The sequence below is a fragment of the Cetorhinus maximus genome, chromosome 20 (genome assembly GCF_964194155.1).
Source record: "Cetorhinus maximus chromosome 20, sCetMax3.hap1.1, whole genome shotgun sequence".
Taxonomy (NCBI): domain Eukaryota; kingdom Metazoa; phylum Chordata; class Chondrichthyes; order Lamniformes; family Cetorhinidae; genus Cetorhinus; species Cetorhinus maximus.
Window position 1 is genome coordinate 64,442,495 of NC_135898.1, and position 21,167 is coordinate 64,463,661.

The 21,167-nt window shown below is 40.6% G+C and overlaps 1 protein-coding gene across 1 annotated transcript; it reads right to left on the bottom strand.

Annotated features, from left to right (window-relative positions):
- Positions 1-1,391: 1,391 nt before the first annotated feature.
- LOC144694442 (matrix metalloproteinase-21-like) lies at positions 1,392-20,992 on the bottom strand. Its single transcript, XM_078564857.1, has 7 exons — positions 20,885-20,992; positions 19,716-20,412; positions 19,335-19,474; positions 12,884-13,025; positions 9,982-10,239; positions 9,730-9,902; positions 1,392-2,844 (listed from the first exon to the last, which is right to left on the bottom strand). The coding sequence occupies exons 1-7, from the start codon at positions 20,990-20,992 to the stop codon at positions 2,545-2,547; spliced, it is 1,818 nt and encodes a 605-aa protein (XP_078420983.1). The 3' UTR covers positions 1,392-2,544.
- Between the last annotated feature and the right edge of the window lie 175 nt (positions 20,993-21,167).

The following is a 21,167-nucleotide window of genomic DNA, read 5'->3' on the forward strand; positions in this document are numbered from 1 at the left end:
TTTGGAGTTGCATTTTAGTTATTTATTAAACAGAATATTCATATATGAATAGGTGAGCCAGCATTTTTCCCTTGTTTGCAATGGATGAATAGTAAAAATTCTCTTGTCTTTAAACTCATCTGTCTATGAGCAAATGTTATGGAGCTAGTTTCAAAGTAAAAAATAAACTAGATCTTTGAAAATCTATGACCTTGACCAGCTAGTTAGCCATCAGGGTTTTTTTCATTATTCTTAAAATGTGGGCATTGCTGGGAAATTTGTTATTTATTGCCTATCTGTAGTTGCCCATGAGAAGGCAATGGTGAGGTTCTTGCCATCTGCAGTTGGTGTGGTGAAGCTGCTCCCACAATAATATTAACTAGGTTTTTGATCCAGCAACAGTGAAGGAATGGGAATATATGTCCACGTCAGGATAATGTATGACCTAGCAGGGAACTTGGAGGTGATACTTCTGTGCACTTGATGTCCTTGTCCTTCTAGTTGGTGGTCATCAGTTTTGGGAGATTAGAGAAGAAGGCTTGGTGATTTGCTGCAGTGCATCCTGTAGATAGTACATACTGAATTCTGGAAGTGGAGATGGGTGTATATTTGAGATAGTGGATGAAATGCTGAGCAAGTGGAATTGGTCCAAGTTGATGTCAAGAACTGTTACATCTATATCTACGCAGGCGAGTGGACAGTGAATTGTACCTCTAGTTGTGAGGAGGTTTTGGGAAGTCAGGAGGTGAATCACTTATTGTAGAAAACCCAGCCCTAAGCTGCTCAATTAGGCATGTTGTTAATGTGGATGGTGCAATTGAGTTTTTGGTATACGATGATCCCCAGGATGTAGATAGTGGAGAACTTGATAGTGGTAACATCATTCAATGTCATGAGGTGGTAGTGAGGCTCACCCTTGTTGAAATGGTCATTGCCTGGCACTTTTATAAGACTAAAATTACTTGTCACTCATCAGCCCAAGCCCTGAATGTTTTGCTGCATGTAGATAGGCAAAGGCTACTTTGACGTTCAAGCAATCCACTTATGGAAGGCAGGAATTATGAGAATATTTTCAAGGTGCACATTTTCCATGTTTATTACTACTATTGATAATTTAGTGAAATGAACATGCAGGTAACACATTCAATTTGGACAATATTTTAAAAATTGTTTAGCTTATTTTACTATTGCAAATGATAGGAAAACATATTCGTGTTATACATGATAACATCCTTTCATTGGTCAGTAGTATCTGCAGTTCCACAAGAAACAGATTGCGTTTTAATAAAGAGAATTCAATGAGTTCAAGCCTTTCAAGATTTACAGTGTATATTGTATAATGGAATTGCAGGATTTTTGCTAACAACTTATAAAGTTTGTAACTATAATTGTGTGTATATTTTGAAACTAAGTGTGCAACGTTCTCCAGGTAAATTGGAAAGCAAAAGTTGTACTAAAAATCAGGGTTCAATTTAGAAGTTGGTTCATGTACTGTAAATTTAAAATGTGTGCGCAGAATGGAAAATATATAAGCACATGTGCAGGATCTGGGACTAGTGTGTCTGTCTGATAACTGGTGCCTGAATGAGGATTCTGACAGTTCTATTTAGGTCAAGTTTTATCCCCTTGTCTTTCTGTGAAGTTATGTGTATGTGTTTTGGGTTCAATGAGAGAAATTTGTTTAGAAAAAACAGTTTATGAATCCACCTAAGATTTGTCAGGTTTTAAAAAAAAATGTTAAGTGGAAGACAGAACTCAAAAAACTTAGCTTTCACAGGATAAAGGGAGCCTTATTAAAATATTGTAAGTTAAATTAAGTTGGATATTTTATTTATAGTTTACTACAAAAATGTTTCAAGATCTGAAATCTGATTTCTTGTGACTTCTTTTATAATTGACAGTCTGATTTTTCACAATTCCTGTTCAAAAAGGAGAGATATCTATATCTGAAGGCTCTGCAGAGCTTGTTCAGAAATACATTACATTTTCTTTGAAAGAATGTTCCTCCTGCTGCCAACAGACAAAACTAAAACCATGTGACATTTTTTTAAAATATATTTAATAAAAATATGAAAGTAACTGTCTGTTATGTGTTGTCCTTTGGTCAATCAATGTCTGTGTACATTGATATGAGCAAATATCTGTAACCTGGACAGTAAATTCAGGTATTATACAGTGTAGAATTAGAAAGAAAGCCATCTAAGTAGTACTTTTATGGAAAACAGATTAACAATCCTTTTGACTACATATGTCAATTTTTTAATTACTGTTTTCACCGTATTACAAGTATGTTAACCTTAATATGCAGTATTATAACTTAGCAAATATAAAAATCTTTACATATATGGAATTAACAACAGTTTGGCACAGACTTTGTTACAAATGGTTTTGACTCTAATATCTAGTCACTTAATTTTTGCATGTGTCTGGGATAAGGCCCTGTATCATTAAGCATAAAAAGCAGGCTATTTATGCATTTGCAATCCAAAACAGCCTTTGTCATACATGCTTTAACCATTTCTCTTTCATAAATTGGAAACTTGTGTAAAAATGTTTGAAGCAAATTTAGTCTTTGTCCAGCATTGAATAATGAACATCGCAAATATCAAACCATTGATCTGATACCTTTCTTTTGGGCATTAGCCCATTCAATGGCAATAATGGGTTCTGCTTTTTATCCCAATCATCGACCACTTTCCAAAAGAAATTACTTTTGAAGAAAAAAATGGATTGGTAGTGATATGAGTAGTATACAGCATTTAGATTTTCAATGGGATGATCATTTTGTACCACTGGTGGAAATACATCTATAATTCTTTTAGGATATCCATTAATCTGATTAGTATTCACATTGAAAGTGATAACCTATAAAGAAAACAAATGCAGTAAGAAAAAGGTTGTGACCATTTGAGATGTTTAACAGCATTGCTTTTTGTTTCCATTGAAATCGAGTATCCCTATACCATAATTAGATGAAAAATAATTGGACCAGCCTAAAGAATCTCTTCATCTCAAAGCCTTTGTTACCATTACTAGAGTTACCATTTCATTCAAAAAAAGTTACCATTAAATCTTAATGTACTGACTCCTGCTGACAGTTTTGACTGCTTTACTGATTCACAAACTTAAGGCAATTAAAAAAAGAATTTTGTTCTAATGAAAAGTGTTGACTTAAATTTTATAATGAAAAATAGTCACTATAACATCTGTCAAGGGATTCAGGTGATTTTTTAAAAACTCATTCTTAGGATGTGGGTGTTGCTGGCAAGTCCAGCATTTATTGCCCATCTGTAATTGCCCTTGAAAAACTGCGCTTCAGACAGTAATGCCATAATCTACTAATCCGGTACTAGTAAATGTTTTGTAGTAATAAGTGCGTGCAGAACTAATGACTTTAAATTTTAAACACATCCAATCAAGCAGACGCATTAATATTGATTTTTCATCTGTAGTCAGGGCCTTTGTGACCAGAGAAGAAGAGGGCCAGGTCCATGTCCTTAGCCAATGAGATGTAATGTGACAGTATTAATTAATGACCTCAGAGTAAAGGCACCCCTCGGTAGCAGCGACCACAGTATGGTTGAATTTTACATCCAGTTTGAAAGGGAGAAGGATGGGCATCTTAAACTTAAATAAGGGCAACCATGTGGACATGAAAGCTGAGCTAGCTGAAGTGAACGGGGATACTAAGCTAGAGGATAGATCAATAGAGAATCAGTGGCAGACATTTAGGGGGATGTTTCAGATAAGCATATTCCTACTATGAAGAAAAATTCTAAGCATCTGTGGTTAATTAAAGAAGTTTAGGAAAGCATCAAACGTAAGGAAAAAGCATATAAATGTGCAAAGATGAGTGGCAGGTCAGATGATTGGTTAGAATATAAAGAACGGCAGAGAATGACTAGAAGGTTAATTAGGAGAAAGAAATTAGAGTATGAGAGAAAGCTAGCTAGAAATATAAAAACGAATAGCAAGAGTTTCTAAGATATTTAAAAAGGAAAAGAGTAAGTAAAGTGAGTGTTGGTTGTCTAGATAGTGACAGTGCGAAGTTAATAGATAATAAGGAAATGGCAGAAGAAATGAACAAATATTTTGCTTCTGTGTTCACTATAGAGGATACAAAAAGAATTCCAGTAATAGCTGTAAATCAGGAGGTGAAAGGGGAAGGGGGGTGAAATTGCAATCATTAGGTAAGTGATACTGAGCAAACTGATTGAGCTGTTGGCTGACAAGTCTCCAGGTCCTGATGGACTTCATCTTAGGGTCTTAAAAAGAGGTGGCTAATGAGGTAGTAGATGTACTGGAGTTAATTTTCCAAAATTAGCTAGATTCTAGAAAGTTTCTATCAGACTGGAAAGTAGCAAATATAACCCCTCAATTCAAGAAGGGAGGAAGGCAGAAAACAGGAAACTATAGTCCAGATAGCTTCATGTCTGTCACGGAGAAGTTGTTAGAATCGACTGTTAAGGATTATAGCTGGGCAGTTAGAAAAAAATCAAGGTAATTGGGAAGAGTCAGCATAGTTTTGTGAAAGGGAAATCATGTTTAACCAACTTATTGGAGTTTTTTGAAGGATTAACATGCGCTGTGGATAGAGGGAAGCCTGCAGAAGTGCTGTTCTTGGATTTCCAGAAGGCATTTGATAAGGTGCCACATCAAAGGTTATTGTGGAAAATAAAATCTCATGGTGTAGGGGTAACATATTAGCATGAATAGAAGATTGGCTGGCTGGCAGAAAACAGAATATGCATAAATGGGTCTTTTTCTGATTAGTAGGATGTGACGAATGGAGTCCTGTAGGGGTCTGTGGTGGGGCCTCAATTTTTTTACAATTTACATCAATGACTTAGATGAGGGGAGTGATGGCATGGTAGCTAAATTTGCAGGTGACACAAAGATAGGCAGGAAAGTATGTTGTGAAGCGGACATAAGGAGCTTGCAGATGGATATAGATAGGTTGAGTGACTGGGCAAGATCTGGCAAATGGAGTTTAATGTGGGAAAATGTGAAATTGTTCACTTTGGCAGGAAGAATAAAAAGGCAGAGGATTACTTAAACAGAGAAGTGCTGAGGTGCAGAGGGCTCTAGGTGTTTTGGTACATGAGTCACAAAAAGTTAGTACGCAGGTACAGCAAGTATTAAGGCAAATGGAATGCTATCCTTTATTACAAGAGGAACTGAACATAAAAGTAAGTATGTTATGCTTCAGTTATACAGGGCATTGGTGAGACCACATCTCGAATACTGAGCAGTTTTGGGCTACTTATTTAACGAAGCCATAGGCGGTTCAGAGGATGTTTACTAGATTGATACCTGGAATGAGTGGGTTGTCTTAAGAGGAAAGGTTAGACAGACTGGACTTGTTTCCACTGGAGTTTAGAAGGGTGAGGGGTGATTTGATTGAAGTATATAAGCTCCTGAACAATCTTGACAAAGTAGACATGGAAAGGATGTTTTCTCTTGTGGGTGAGTCCAGAACTAAGGGGCACTGTTTTAAAATTAGAGGTCACCCTTATAGGACAGAGATGAGGAGAATTTTTTTCTGATGGTTGTGCGACTTTGAAACTCTGCCTCAGAAGATGGTGGAGGTGGGGTCATTGAATATTTTTGGAAGCGGAGGTGGATATATCTTGAGGCAAGGGAATTAAAGGTTATCAGGGGTAGATGGGAATGTGGAATTCGAAACAAAAGCAGATCGGCCATGATCTTGTTGAACAGGCTTGAGGGGCTGAAGGGTCTACTCCTCCTATCTCTTATATTCTAAGAACAAAAGAGAAGGGAATAAAATAAATTGCACTCAAAGTAGGTACAGAGAGATAACAGGAGCAAAGCATAATTGGACAAAGAGTAAAAAACAAAGAAGGGTAAGGTAAGAAATTTTAAAACCTCAGAACAACTTACAACCCACAGTTTCAGTTGTCCCCTTTCTAGGTTAAGGAGGTTGACTGACATTGCAGGAATACAAATATCCATTAAAAGGGTCATTCAGCTATTAACTGCCACCCTTAACTTTCTGGTGTGTTTAATTTGTAGTTACTGCACAAATACAACAATTTACTAACACTCTCAGGAGATTGATTGTGAGCTGCTGCTTTTGTAAGGCCAATGATGAAGTGGTGCAAGTCACTCAGCAATATGTGGTGATTTGCATCTTTTCACAAATTCATGTACAATTTAAACAATAATGGTGCATGCATTAAACTCACCATTATAGCCCCAGCAAATTCGGGACCATTAGGACGGGTGGCTAAGTTGGGCCTTAAAATGGGGTGAGCCATAGGAAGAGATTTGCAGAACTGTTGAAAGCACAACTGCCAATGGTGAGGCGAAGAGAATTGGAAATGTAGAAAAAGTCAGAGTTGGAGGAATGCAGAGTTCTTGGAGAGTTGGAGGAGGTCACAGAAAAAGGTAGAGGTGTGAAGCCTTAGGATTTGAACAAGAGAATGAGAATTTTAAAACAAACAGTTCATGGATAGAAAACAATATAGATCAATGAGCAGAGGTGGTGGGTGATCAGGACTTGGTATGGGTTAAGATCTGGGCAGAAGAGTTTTGGATGAGCATAGGTTTATGGTGGGTGGGAGAAGGGAAGCCAGCCAGGAGAGCATTGGAAAATTCCAGTCTGCAAATGACAAAAACATGAATGAAAGTTTCAGCAGTATATAAGCTGATGTAGGGATGGAGATGGGTGGCAGGAGGTAGAAATAGGCTGTCTTGCTGATAGAGAATATGGGATCAAAAGCTCAGTTCAGAGTTTAATAGGTCACAGAGCGTGACAAGGGTGGAAAGGCAGTTTGTTATGAATGTGGACATAGGGAATTGTGCACGGATGTAAGAATTTTAAAATATTAGAGATACTCAACATGAATTCTAATCTTGTGTAACAGTTCAGCTGTTAATTATATTGGCTATGGTCATGTGCTTGTAATAGTTTAGATAGTAATCCTCAGTAGTGTATTTAGAGAGTGTTTTCCCAAAATAGGATTAATTATATTTAGCTCTGTCCTTCTAGAACTACAGCAAGAGATAGCACAGGAGGAGGCCATTTGGCCCATCATGTCTGTTCCAGCTCTTCAGTAAAGCTATCCAAATAATCCCACATTCTTGTTCTTTCCCCACAGCCCCAAATTTTTTTCCCTTCAAGTATTTATCCAATTTTCTGTTGTTGTTGAATCGGTTTCCACTACTCCTTCGGATAGTGCATTCCAGATCATCACCACATCAGCATGTGGAAAAACTAAGCAAAGTGAAATGTTTCAGGTCACCTCTGATTCTTTTGTCAATCATTTTAAATCTGTGTCTCCTGGTTACTGACACTTGTCACTGGAAACAGTTTCTCCTATTTACCCTTTCAAAACTATTCATGATTTTGGAAACTTCTATCAAATCTCCTCTTCAGCAAAAAAATCGGAAAGCAGAATACTATGTTACTGCTGGAAATCTGAAGTAAAAAGAGAAAATACTGGAAGTATACCAGTTCCGGGAGCATCGTTGAGAATGTGCAAGTGCAGTTGTAAGTGAATTGGGAGTTAGATTTTTCAGGATGGACACAGGAGGTGTTGGGTTGGGGTGTGAGAGGGGGAATGTGGGTGGTGAGTAATATCAGGAGTGATCAGAGATACCCTTTAATTGATACAATGGGACAAGAAAGACTATGTGATATGGCACAGTCAGGGGGTGACTGTTTCAGGTCTATGGCCTTTCATCAGAACTGAGAAAAATTAGAATGTAACAAGTTTTGAGCATTGGGTAGATGGGTGGGAGGACAAAAGGAAGGTCTGTGATATAGTAGGAGACAGGAGAGATTAAAAGAAAGAAGAGTTAGTCCTTCAGGGCCAAAGGGAATGGTGATAGGGCAAGAAAAGAAACAAAAGATGTGCCTAGAGCAGATGTGCTGCGTCAGAAAGCAAAATTGAGAAAAATCCAAACATGCAAAGAAAAGGGAACAAAATGGAGAGACAGATTATGGTTTGAAATTGTTGAATTCAGTGTTGAGCCTGGAGGGCTGTGAAGTGCCTAACTGAAAGATGAGGTGCTATTCTTCGATCAAATCTGCTCAAAACCTATTACATTTCTAACTTTTCCCAATTCTGATAAATGAGACCCCATGAGCGGATTATGGATGGCCTTAATGGGAACCTGGCTGAGGTGTGATGATACCTTCCTGCTGAATGAAGCCTCCCCGCCTAGCTACATCTTCCACAACTTGCCCCGTGAAGGTCATTGCGGGATGTTGTGGTATTTATCTCCAGATCACACCTTGGCCTAACCCCCTACTCCTCTTGCACTTTGTCCTCCTTTGAACATCTCATCTTGTCCTCATCCTCAATGATATCAATCTCCATTTTAACTCATTATATTTTCTTTTCTGAGTTCACAGCCCTCTTGTCCTCCCTAAATCTCTTCCCCCTATGTAAACTCTCCAACCCATATTCACAGTCACCCCCTGACTGTGCCATATCACATGGTCTTACTTGTCCCATTGTATCAATTAAAGGGTATCTCTGATCACTCCTGATATTACTCACCACCCACATTCCCCCTCTCACACCCCAACCCAACACCTCCTGTGTCCATCCTGAAAAATCTAACTCCCAATTCACTTACAACTGCACTTGCACGTTCTCAACTATCTAGCCGTGGCCCTCCATTTTCCACGTAATTTCTACAGCCATCGATTTACTCAACCACACCTCACCTCTGTCTTTGATGTCCTAGTCACCCCCCAAAAAATTACTCTCTCTTCCCTCAGCCATTTTCCCTAGTATGGCCTTCATCTCTATTCCCTTAAGTTCAAGGGATTCAGGCTTGAAAGGACAAGGCAGACAACTGGTTTGGCTATCCACCCCCAAATCTGGCTGACCACTTGAAACACTATCAGGTCCTGCTCTTGTCTGCTAAAACTGTTCATGAGGCTCATCCTGGAATCCGCAAACCGCTGCCTTAAACTCCACTCCCCTGGCCCCTCATCTCCAAGAACAAGGAACTCATGGACTTCTTTCTCAGAGATTGAGACAATCCAATCAGCTATCTCTGTTGCACCTTCCCTTCCACTAACTCACCTTTATTGCTTCCTCCTTGCCCCAGCCTTTGCAAATTTCTCTACTTTCTCTCAAGTCTCCCTTCCTGCCCTCTCTGAGCTCGTCTTGTCCATGAGACCAACCTCCTGTTCCCTCAATCCAATTCCATTAAGCTGCTGTATACCCAACTTTTTCTTCTGGCTCCCATGTTAGCCATTTTTGTAAATTGTTCTCTTTCTTTAGATGTTGGCCCTTAGTTCTTTTGCTGCTCACCTTATATCAGCATCCTCTGGTTCTTGACCCTTCCAACAAATGGGAACAGTTTCCATCTGTTCCACCTAGACCCTTCATGATCCTGAACACCTCTATAAAATCTCCTTTCAACCACCCCCACCACATTTCTCTGAGGAGAACAACTCCACCTTTTCCAATCTAACCACATAACTGAAGTCTCTCATCCCATGAACCATTGTCATAAATCATTTGTGTACTCACTCCAAAGCATTCGTATCCTTCCCAAAGTTTTATCCTCTATCATTGCCTCTCAACATTTTCATACCACCAGTTAGAATCTGTTACTCCTAACTGATCTGGTTTGTGTGCAGGTCTAGTCCCACACTATGTAGCTGAGACTTAAACCCACACTACTCCCCCTGCCCCCAGGGTAATTAGGAGAGTGAAAATGCCTTGCCTCTGTCACCTACATCCCAAGAACAAAAAAGAAACTTACATTTGAACCTTTGAAGAAATATATGTTTTGGTCTCTCTTATGATAGAAAGCTGTATCAATTGGACCCTGAACACCTGGAAAGCCTTCAGAAATTAACTTGGGATATTTGTTTCCCTCTGTGTCTTCTGTGTATGTTTGATCATTTTCATTGTCATATCTCCAAAACTGAATACCTGTATAAGAAGACAAGTTCACATTGAAAATAACATTCCAAAAATTAATTGCTATTAAATTTATTGAACATTAAATCACCTTTGAAGAAATAGATGGCATCTCTTGTCCATGTCCATATATGTACAAAAGCATCAATGCCACTTCTTGGGATTCCTTGCCATCCAACTGAGATTGTAATGGGATCTCCATAGCGTGTTCGATTGTTACGATTTTCATAAAGCCAATACAATTCATTTCTGAAGAAATATGTGTTAAATCGAATCATTGTCTCCCCATATTGGTCTTTCTCCCTATGAATCCAGTCAAATACTGTGTCAAAAGGACTTTCACATACACCTATAAAGAATAATCAAAGTCAATCCGTTGCTACTTTTGAAAAGAAAATTGTTCTATGGAGAATACAAGCCATTATACTTCAAAGTATTGTATTGTGATGACAAGTAGGCCACATGTTGAAACATCAATATATTATCGTGAAATGGTGGATTTTTTTTCTGCACCCCCTCCAAAGCCTTCACATGCCTTTACAAAAGTAAAGTCTGCATTTTGATAGCTTTTTAAAAAGTTTCTTTTTAAATTTCACTTCTATTCTTACACCCTTGCTTGCCCCAATTCTGTTTGTTTCCAAACATTGTCCTTTGGCTCAGTTATTTTAGTCCATGATTTTATTTCATTTTTATTAGCATTGCTGTGTAGAATTAAATAGAATTTTACAGCATAGAACCATTCAGTTTGACAGCTCTCTGCCAGCATTTATAATCTGCATTTGGTCGACGGCAGTTTGCATTCACAACGATGGAATATACCTTCTCATTTTCAGCATTATAAACCCATTCCTTTAGTTCATGGCCACTTTCAATTTGCATAATTACCTTTGTGTTGTCAGGCTGCCTATTTACTGTTTTTGTAGATGAGCCAGAGCTGCCTCCAGTTGAGGACTGGGAAAACTGAAACCATCTCATTTAGCTCCTCCCAAAAATATTGTACCTTTCTCTTTCCCATCCCCGAGTTGCTCATGCAGTTTGAAATTGATCGTGCACGTCAATGTTCCGACTGACTTCTGTTTGCTGTGCCCAGCTGGCTTGTTGCACTGCTGGTCCTTTTAAGATAATGTGTAGCCATGCATGCGTGCATCTTAAAGGGAATTTTGCTTGTGTGCAGCCTGTTTCATCCCTGCGTGGCACATTCCCAATTGTTGCGTGGCTACACATCTGCGTGGTTTGGATGGATCATCGGTGGAATCCTGAGCTTAGCTGAAAACCCCATATCCTAACATTTACTGAGACTGCATACTTCCATTCCTCCAAAATAGCTAACATTTGTCCCATCCCACCTTCTCTGCTGCTAAAGTCCTTTTCCATGCTTTGATTGCCTCAAATGCCCTTGTGAGCAGTTTCTCATATTTCTCTGCAAACTCCAACTTATCCAAAACGCTATTGCCTGTCCTTCACTAGGTCTCAGTGGATGATCACTATTGTTCTTGTTGATCATCACTGAATCCCTGTTGCTGGCAAAGCCAGCATTTGTTGCCCATCCCTAATTGCCCTTGAACTCAGTGGCTTGCTAGGCCATTCACGAGGCAGTTAAGAGAGAACCACATTGCTGTGGGTCTGGAGTCACATGTAGGCCAGACCAGGTAAGGACAGCAGATTTCTTTCCCTAAAGAGGGAGATGGGTTTTTACAACAATTGATTATAGTTTCATGGTCATCATTGCTGAGGCTAGTTTTCAATTCCAGATTTTAAATTTCACCAGCTGCTGTGATGCAATTTAAACCCATGTCCCGGAGCATTAGCCTGGGCCTCTGGATTACTAGTCCAGAGACATTACCACTACACCTCCGTTTCCCCTGATAAGCTTTATGCATTAGACTGTTTCCTTTTAGCTAGATTATTTCAGTTAGATTTGGGGGTCAGATGTCTGGAGGTGGTTCTTTTACCAGAAGAATATGAAGAGTTATGAAACAAATTTCCACTTGTTCAGTGACTGCTGATTTGTTACATACCTTCAAATGAGAGGTGAGTCAATTCCTGGCTGGGGCAGAAATCAGTGTACAAAAGGTAAATGAGGTACTAAGAAATATAAATCATGGTGTCCTGGACTAGTTTTGATCTCTTTAGGGTGTTGGAGAGGAATTTCCCACATTATTTCTCTATAAATTGACCTTGGGTTTGACCAGGTGGTTACTTGATTGTGCGGTGATGTTGTGAATTATGATGCTAAAGGTATTACAACTATAGGGGACAGGCTCGATGAAGCAGCTGGTTTTTTCCCGGCCATCATTTTTGTATGTTTGTATCCTCACTCCCTTCAGCCCATTATTGGCAGCTTTGCCTTCAGCTGCCTAGAATTACCCCTCTGCATTGCCTCCACTCTCTCACTTAAGATCCTCCCTAATACCCATCTCCAAACATTGAGTCACCCCACCTAACATCTCCTTCAATTTGGCATTTGCTTTTTCCTATGCTTGTGTGGGGGAAAAAAAACAAAATCATTTTTTTTTCTACATTAAAGTATTTTTTAAATACATTTTGTTGCGATGGCACAAAAATAAACACCTTAACTCAATTTTTAAATTTTGTTGGTCTGTTAACTTGCCCCCTTAGTTTCTAACCCTAGAAATAACCTGTCTATTGCCCTTCCTTAAAGTCAAACCTTTCATTGGCAATCACATCAAGGATACAACTCTGTACAAGTATTTCATTTCACAGTTCTGCTTTTCCCAACTCGGTGGTGGAGAGATTAGGGTGTAGAAGTTTCATGATGTTTGGCCACATCACATCACTTGAAAAGCAGGCCTCAATGTCATATGCCACCTGCAATGTTACTGTAACTGATCATTCACTCCTTACTGGACGCTGGCTGTGTTAACAGCAGGTTGTATTTATTCACAGTACGAAGAAAATGGCTTGGAATGTTTTAATTGCCTGAAACACAATCAGATTTTGCTGGAGTTTACATTTGAATGTTTTGTTCTTACCATAGAGTTGCTGAATAGCTTTCCTGTCGAGCCGATCCAGCTCAAACATTGGACCTTGTGGAATGTAGCTGGGCTGCATTACTGAACCTGTTCTGTAGATATGAGGCAAACCCAGTACGTGACCTAGTTCATGGACAGCCACCTATACAATTGGGCAGATTGAAATACTCTATGAAGTAAACTGACCAAAGGACAATTCGTCATTTCCATATTGTGCCGGTTTCCTTTATTATTTCAATACTGGCTAAATTGTTATGTTAAAATAAGGTGCAGCATTTTTCTGAGCTTTAAAATCCAGAATATGTGGGTAGGTGCAAAGCCTGCTATGGTTCCTAACCAGAAAAGTTCTTTGATCTGTTCTGTTAACTGATTCAACCACCTGACAGTGGACCCATCCTGGTGTAAGGGAAAGATTCATTTTCCGCTCCTGCTATCCATTAGCTGCCCCTGACGGTAAATGCAACTGAATGTTGAATAAGGACCAGTTCTAGCTTGACTGTAATGCTCCCTACAGTCAACCTGCTGAAAATCACTTTCTAGATTCATTTCATAGAATCATAGAAACCTACAGCACAGAAGGAGGCATTTCAGTCCATCATGCCTTTGCTGGCTCTTTGAAAGGGCAATCATGCTTGGTTCCACAATTTTGTTTTTTTCATCTAAAATCCTGTAAGTTCTTCATCCTCAAGTACCTGTCTAACTTCCTATTACAATTATTTAAAGAATCCGCTTCCACCACATTTTCAAGTAGAGTGTACCAGCCCCAACAGCTCTGAATGGTAACAATTTTTCTCATCTACCCTGTAGATCTTTTGCCTATGATTTTAAATCTATGACCTCTGGCTATTGACCCAGAGGAGAATACCTTTCCTCTATCTACTCTATCAAAACTTCATCATCTTGAAAACCTCTATTTGGTCATCACTTAAATTTCTCTGCTCCAAGCAGAACTCAGAATCACAGAATCTCACAGTGCAGAAGAGGCCCTTCGGCCCATCAAGTCTACAGCAACACGTGAGAAACACCTGACCTACCTATCTAATCCCATTTACCAGCACTTGGCCCATAGCCTTGAATGTTATGACATGCCAAGTGCTCATCCAGGTACTTTTTAAGGGATGTGAGGCAACCCGTCTCCACTACCCTACCAGGCAGCACCTTCCAGGCCGTCACCACCCTCTGGGTAAAAAACTTTTTCCTCACATCTCCCCTAAACCTCCTGCCCCTCACCTTGAACTTGCGTCCCCTCGTGACTGACCCTTCAACTAAGGGGAACAGCTGCTCCCTGTACACCCTGTCCATGCCCCTCATAATCTTGTACACCTCGATCAGGTCGCCCCACAGTTTTCTCTGCTCCAACGAAAATAACCCAAGTCTATCCAACCTCTCTTCATAACTTAAATGTTTCATCCCCGGCAACATCCTGGTGAATCTCCTCTGCACCCCCTCCAGTGCAATCACATCCTTCCTATAATATGGCGACCAGAACTGCACACAGGACTCCAGCCACTTCTATACAACTCCAACATGACCTCCCTACTTTTGTAACCTATGCCTTGATTGATAAAGTCAAGTGTCCCATTTGCCTTTTTTACCACCCCACTAACATACCCCTCCATCTTCAGAGGTCTATGGCACACATGCCAAGGTCCCATTGTTCCTCAGAGCTTTCTAGTGTCATGCTGTTCATTGAATAATTCCCTGTCAAATTACTCCTTCCAAAGTGTATCACCTCCCACTTTTCAGGGTTAAATTCCATCTGCCACTTATCTGCTCATTTGACCATCCCGTCTATATCTTTCTCTAGCCCAAGACACTCAACCTCACTGTTAACCACCCGGCTAATCTTTGTGTCATCCGCAAACTTACTAATCCTACCCCCCACATAGTCATCTATGTCGTTTATATAAATAATGAATAATAGGGGACCCAGCACAGGTCCCTGTGGTATGCCACTGGACACTGGCTTCCAGTCACTAAAGCAGCCTTCTGTCATCACCCTCTGTCTCCTACAAATAAGCCAATTTTGAATCCACCTTATCAAATTACCCTGTATCCCATGTGCATTTGCCTTCTTTATAAGTCTCCCATGTGGGACCTTGTCAAAGGCTTTGCTGAAATCCAAATAAACTACATCAACTGCACTATCCTCATCTACACACCTGGTCACGTCCTCAAAAAATTGAATCAAATTTGTTAGGCATGACCTCCCTCTGACAAAGCCATGCTGACTATCCCTGATCAAATCTTGCCTCTCCAAGTGGAGGTAGATTCTCTCCTTAAGAATTTTCTCCAATAGTTTCCCTACCACTGACCAGTGAGACTCACTGGTCTGTAGTTCCCTGGCTTATCCCTACAACCCTTCTTAAATAGCTGAACTACATTAGATGTTGTCCAGTCCTCTGGCACCTCCCACATGGCCTGAGAGGAATTAAAAATTTGGGTCAGAGCCCCTGTGATCTCCTCCCTTGCCTCCCTCAGCAGTCTGGGACACAAATCATCTGGACCTGGAAATTTGTCCACTTTTAACCCTGCCAACACCTCCAATACCTTGTCCCTCCCTCTCTCAATTTGCTCAAGAACCTCGCAATCTCTCTCCCCGAGTTCCATACCTTCATCCTCATTCTCTTGGGTGAAGACGGATGTGAAGTATTCGTTCAACACTCTACAGATGTCCTCTGGCTCCACCCATAGATTGCCGCCTTGGTCCCTAATGGGCCCTACTCTTTCCCTGGTTATCCTCTACCCATTGATATACGTATAGAATATATTGGGATTTTCCCTTCTTTTACCAGTCAGAGCTTTCTCATATTCCCTCCTTGCTCCCCGAATTGCTTTCTTAAGCTCCACTCTGCACTTACTGTACTCCACTAATGCCTCTGCTGATTTGTTACCCTTGTACCTGCTAAAAGCCTCTCTTTTCCTTCTCATCGTATCCTGAATATCTCTGGTCATCCATGGTTCTCTGGGCTTGTTAGTCCTGTCAATCACCCTAGAGGGAACATGTTGAGCCTGTACTCCCGCACATCTGCCCTCACACCTTCCTCTCCCTCCCAGAACCATGATAGGGTCCCCCTTGTCCTCACTTATCACCCCACCAGCCTCCGCATTCAAAGGATCATTCTCCGCCATTTCCGCCAACTCCACCATGATACCACTACCAAACACATCTTCCCTTCACCCCCCGGCCACATTCCGCAGGGATCATTCCCTCCGGGACACCCTGGTCCACTCCTCCATCACCTCCTACACCTCAACCCCCTCCCACGGCACATTCCCATGCCACCGCAGAAGGTGCAACACCTGCCCCTTTACTTCCCCCCTCCTCACCATCCAAGGGCCTAAACACTCCTTTTAAGTGAAGCAGCATTTCACTTGCACTTCCCTCAATTTAGTCTACTGCATTCGCTGCTTCCAATGCGGTTTCCTCTACATTGGAGAGACCAAATGCAGACTGCGTGACCGCTTTGCGGAACACCTACGGTCTGTCCGCAAGCATGACCCAGACCTCCCTGTTGCTTGCCATTTCAATACACCACCCTGCTCTCATGCCCACATGTCCATCCTTGGCCTGCTGCAATGTTCCAGTGAAGCTTAACGCAAACCGGAGGAACAGCACCTCATCTTCCAACTAGGCACTTTACAGCCTTCCGGACTTAATATTGAGTTCAACAACTTTAGATCATGAACTCTCTCCTCCATCCCTACCCCCTTTCCGATCCCCCTTTTTCCAATAATTTATATATATTTTTCTTTTCCCACCTATTTCCATTATTTTTAAATGTATTTCCATCCATTGTTTTATCTCTACCTTTTAGCCTATTTCAATCCCTTCTCCCCGCCACCCCCACTAGGGCTATCTGTACCTTGCTCGTCCTGCTTTCTACCCTTAATATCACCATTAGCACATTTCTTAGCTAATATCGCCACCGTCAACACCTCTTTGACCTTTTGTCTGTGACATCTTTTGGCAATCTCCACCTATCACTGGCCCTCTATCCAGCTCTATCTGTCCCACTCACCTTAAACCAGCTTTTATTTCACCTCTTTTCTATTTTTCCTTAGTTCTGATGAAGAGTCATTCGGACTCAAAACATTAACTGTATTCCTCTCTGCAGATGCTGTCAGACCTGCTGAGTTTTTCCAGGTATTTTTGTTTTTGTTTTGGATTTCCAGCATCTGCAGTTTTTTGCTTTTATCATTATGTTGAGTCTGTACCCTCCCCATTTCTTTTTTGAACGCCCCCCACTGCTCTTCTGTATATTTCCCCACAAGTAGCTGTTCCCAGTCTACCTTGGCCAGATCCTGCCTTATTTTGCTAAAATCCGCTCTCCCCCAATCCAAAACATTTTTTGTAACTTGTCGATTTCTTTGTCCATAACAAGCTTAAATTGTACCATGTTGTGGTCGCTATCACTAAAATGCTCCCCCACCACCACCTCAGTCACCTGTCCGGCTTCATTCCCCAGAATTAGGTCCAGCACTGCGCCGTCCCTTGTTGGACCCTCTACATATTGACCTAAAAAGTTCTCCTGTACACATTTCAAGAAGTCCACTCCATCCAAGCCCTTAACACTATGTCTATCCCAATTAATGTTGGGAAAGTTGAAATCACCTAATATAATTAACCTATTGTTATTGTTTTTACACACCTCTGCAAATTGTGCACATATTTGCTCCTCAATTTCCCGCTGGCTATCTGGGGGTCTATAAATAAACACCTAACATTGTGGCTGACCCTTTTTTATTCCTAAACTCTATCCACAAAACTTCATTCGATGCCCCCTTCTAACCATCCTAACTTTTCCAGCCTCTCCTCATAACAGAAATAAATCTCTTCTATCCTCTTTCTAAAGCTTTTATATCTTTCCTTAAGTGTGGTGCCCAGAATTATCCACAATACTCCAGCTGCAGTAGACCTATGACGTTATGACGTTCTAGCACGATCTCATTGCTCTTATATTCTTTGTTTCTATTTATAATCCCAAATGACATGTGTGCTTTTTTAGTCACCTTATCAACCTGCCCTGCCACCTTTATGGAGTTGTGTATATGGGCACCAAGCCTCTCTGCTCATCTACACTTTTCAAAATACTGCCATTTATGCTATACTGTCTTTCCGTATTAGTCCTTGCAGAGTGCATCACTTCACATTTCTCTACATTGAACTCCATCTGCCATGCTTCTGCCCATTTCACCATCTTGTCTGTTATCCTGAGGTCTGCAACTATCCTCACCAATACATTGCCAAATTTTCTATCACCTGTAAACTATATAACGCTACTCCCTATACTTGAGCCTGGGTCATTTATGAAAATTGAAAGAAGTAATGGACCCAAAGCTGATCTGTAGAGAACACAACTGCAAATCATCTCCCAATCTGAAAACATCCATCCAACGACACTCTTCTTCCTGACGCTGAACCAATTCCATATCCATACCACCACTTTTTCCTTAATTCCGTGGGCTTCCATCTTCTTAATGAGTTCCTGCGTGGCACATTGTCGAATACCTTCCAAAAGTCCATAGATACATCTACTGCGCTATCTTGATCAAGCTTCACTGTTACTTTATCAAAGAATTCAATCAAGTTAGTCAGATACAACTTTTCTTTAACAAATCCATGCTGGGTCTCCTCGATGGATCCATGCCTTTCCAAATGAAAGCTTATTTTGTCCCTGATAATGGATTCCAATAACTTCCTAACCACTGATGTTAGTATGACTGATTAGCTCAATATTTGGAGTTCTATTAAAAAATTGCTCCCAGCAATATAACCTATGCCCCTCTGTTCCTTAATTGGAGCCTAGACCATCTAGCATATCCTTTCTCATTTGAACTGTCACATCATCCTTAATCAATGCTGCCACATACCTTGTGCTCTTTGCTTCACTATTATTCGTGAATATACTAAGAACTAGTTCCTGACTTTATTCCAGACCAATCATAATCCTATGTGGCAATTTGTACTTGCAGCTCACCAACACTATTAGCAACATTGATTTACATACAATTTCTTGGTCACTTTTACTATTTTCCTTGATCTGGTCCCTGCAATTTTTGGGATATTTCTAGAAATCATTTAAAGTACATGGAATTCTGCTTCCCCTGACTAGAGAATGGTGTGAGTATGCAGCACAATTTTCCCCTGCTATCTGTTTGGTGCCTCCTTTTAGAGTGGTACAATGACAAATAAGTGTAGCATGTGGTGATGCCATTTAGACATGCTTTAGAAGGACTGACTCTGCCAAAGCTACAGTGCCCTCACACAAATCAGTGCTTTCAGGAGAGAATAGTGGGTAAAATTCAAGGATAATACAATAGTTATAATGCAATATTCTATAAAATCTTACTGCTTAGTTAATTTGGAATTACCTTGCTGCAAATTTCAACAAGAATTAGAAAGCAAAAGGAATAAGTGAGATTCAAAGATGTCAATCAAGATTCTTACTTTTAGCAGACTAATTCCATTTCCATTGCTTGGCGTGGTAAAATGGTCATCATCATCAAAATGAATGTCACCTAATTGCCAAGCATGAGCAAACTCCTGTCCATTGCCATCAAATGTTCGAGTGCAGCCCATATGTCGACCTAGAGCAAAAATGACCATTTAGCACAGCATATTAATTCATGTAGTAATTTGTACAGCAACTGATGTACATAAATCAAGTTATATTTTTGTATGGCAAAATATCAAACTTGCGCCTTTGGTTATCCAAATGTTTATTTTATTGACACAGAAACTACTATATTTCATGTTCTGGAGTAAATTAAGTTCTGAATAGTCTATGTATAAAACGTGACATTGCATTTGTAAAGCCATCAACATTACCTGTTCCAAAGCCAAGTTTAATGTCAACCATTGATGCAGGAGAGTGGATATTCTCTTCAAACTCTAAAGGAATGACTTCACTCCACATCCTAAAAGCCATTTTCAGGACGTGTTTCTGGTCCTCGATGGAGAGCTGGTTGCTATAACCTTCTCCCATCAGGCGCCATGTAAGCTTTGGTTTGGAAAAGGCCATTTTTGGTGCCTCGATAAACAAGTCAGGGTCAACAGATACCTTCTGTCGACTGGGAGCAAACAACTGCAAAAAACGCTTCTTGCGACCATTGGAGCTTAGAGTCACATTAGTGCCACCGTTGTTATCAGCTGCTGTTTTGTTGAAACCAGTTGTTTGGTCGGCAGTACCATGTGTTTCATTATCCATCAGGGTATCTTCGGACAGAACTTTATCTGGGACCCCACATCGCGGTTTGTTCATAGCTCCTTTCGTGGTTTTGTCTAATTCTCCTGTCACAGGTATGCCATTGGCTTTCTGAAACTGTTTTAGGGCTTCTATATAGGCAATGCTCCCAATGGGCTCAGCCTGTGGTTGCTCCCTTTGTTTGGAAACCCAGGTCCCTTCTTTGATAAGTTGCAGCAAATCTTTAGGAGCTCGATTGTCATCTGTAACGTTCTCCACTTTCTGGTGCCGGATTTTCTCCCAGTTAATTTGTTCTGTCCATCCATATTTAGACAGGTATTGCTTTAAAGAAAAAACAAATTTCCCAGATTCAAGAAATATGGAATACCGGAGTTTAATCGATAAACTTGCAGATAAAGCACTAACAGAAAATGCTGGAAATACTCAGTAGGTCAGGCAGCATCTGTGGAGAGAAACATTTTCGGGTCGATGACCCTTTGTCAGAACTGGTTCGTAAAATTCACAAAATAATGGTACGTGTTGTATAACAACTATAGATGGATCAACGCAAACTGCAGTCAAGTTACAGAATCTTCATCATCTCCAGGCGGGAAAATAAATCATATCTATACATCCGAACCAAAACTGCCTACAGGTCCACAGGGATAGGAACCTCATCAGATCCCAGAGGATTAGGAATATTCTCAATGTAAAGAAGCATTCTCTCCTCCAGTACATTTAAGTGCACTTATAACTAAGCTAAAGAAAGCTACATAGCTAAAGCTACATACAGCTGATAGGTGTGCTTTCCTACCTCCGCTGCAATCTGGTCAAGGATGGGACGTGCCCAACGCCCTGAGGACGAGGCGATGTCCGAGCGATCGCGGTTATGAAAGCGTTTCTCACAATCCACCCAGATCATGGCGATGGCCCAAACCAGGCTGAAGTGTAAGGTGAGCCGCATGCTGATGATTCCCTGCACGGTCGGACCGTTCTAGCCGACGTGCGAAGGTTTTCCATTTATGTACCACTAGCACCCAGCCTGAGACAACCCACATTCAACACACTTCAAACAGTCTCTTCTTCAAACCTCGCAA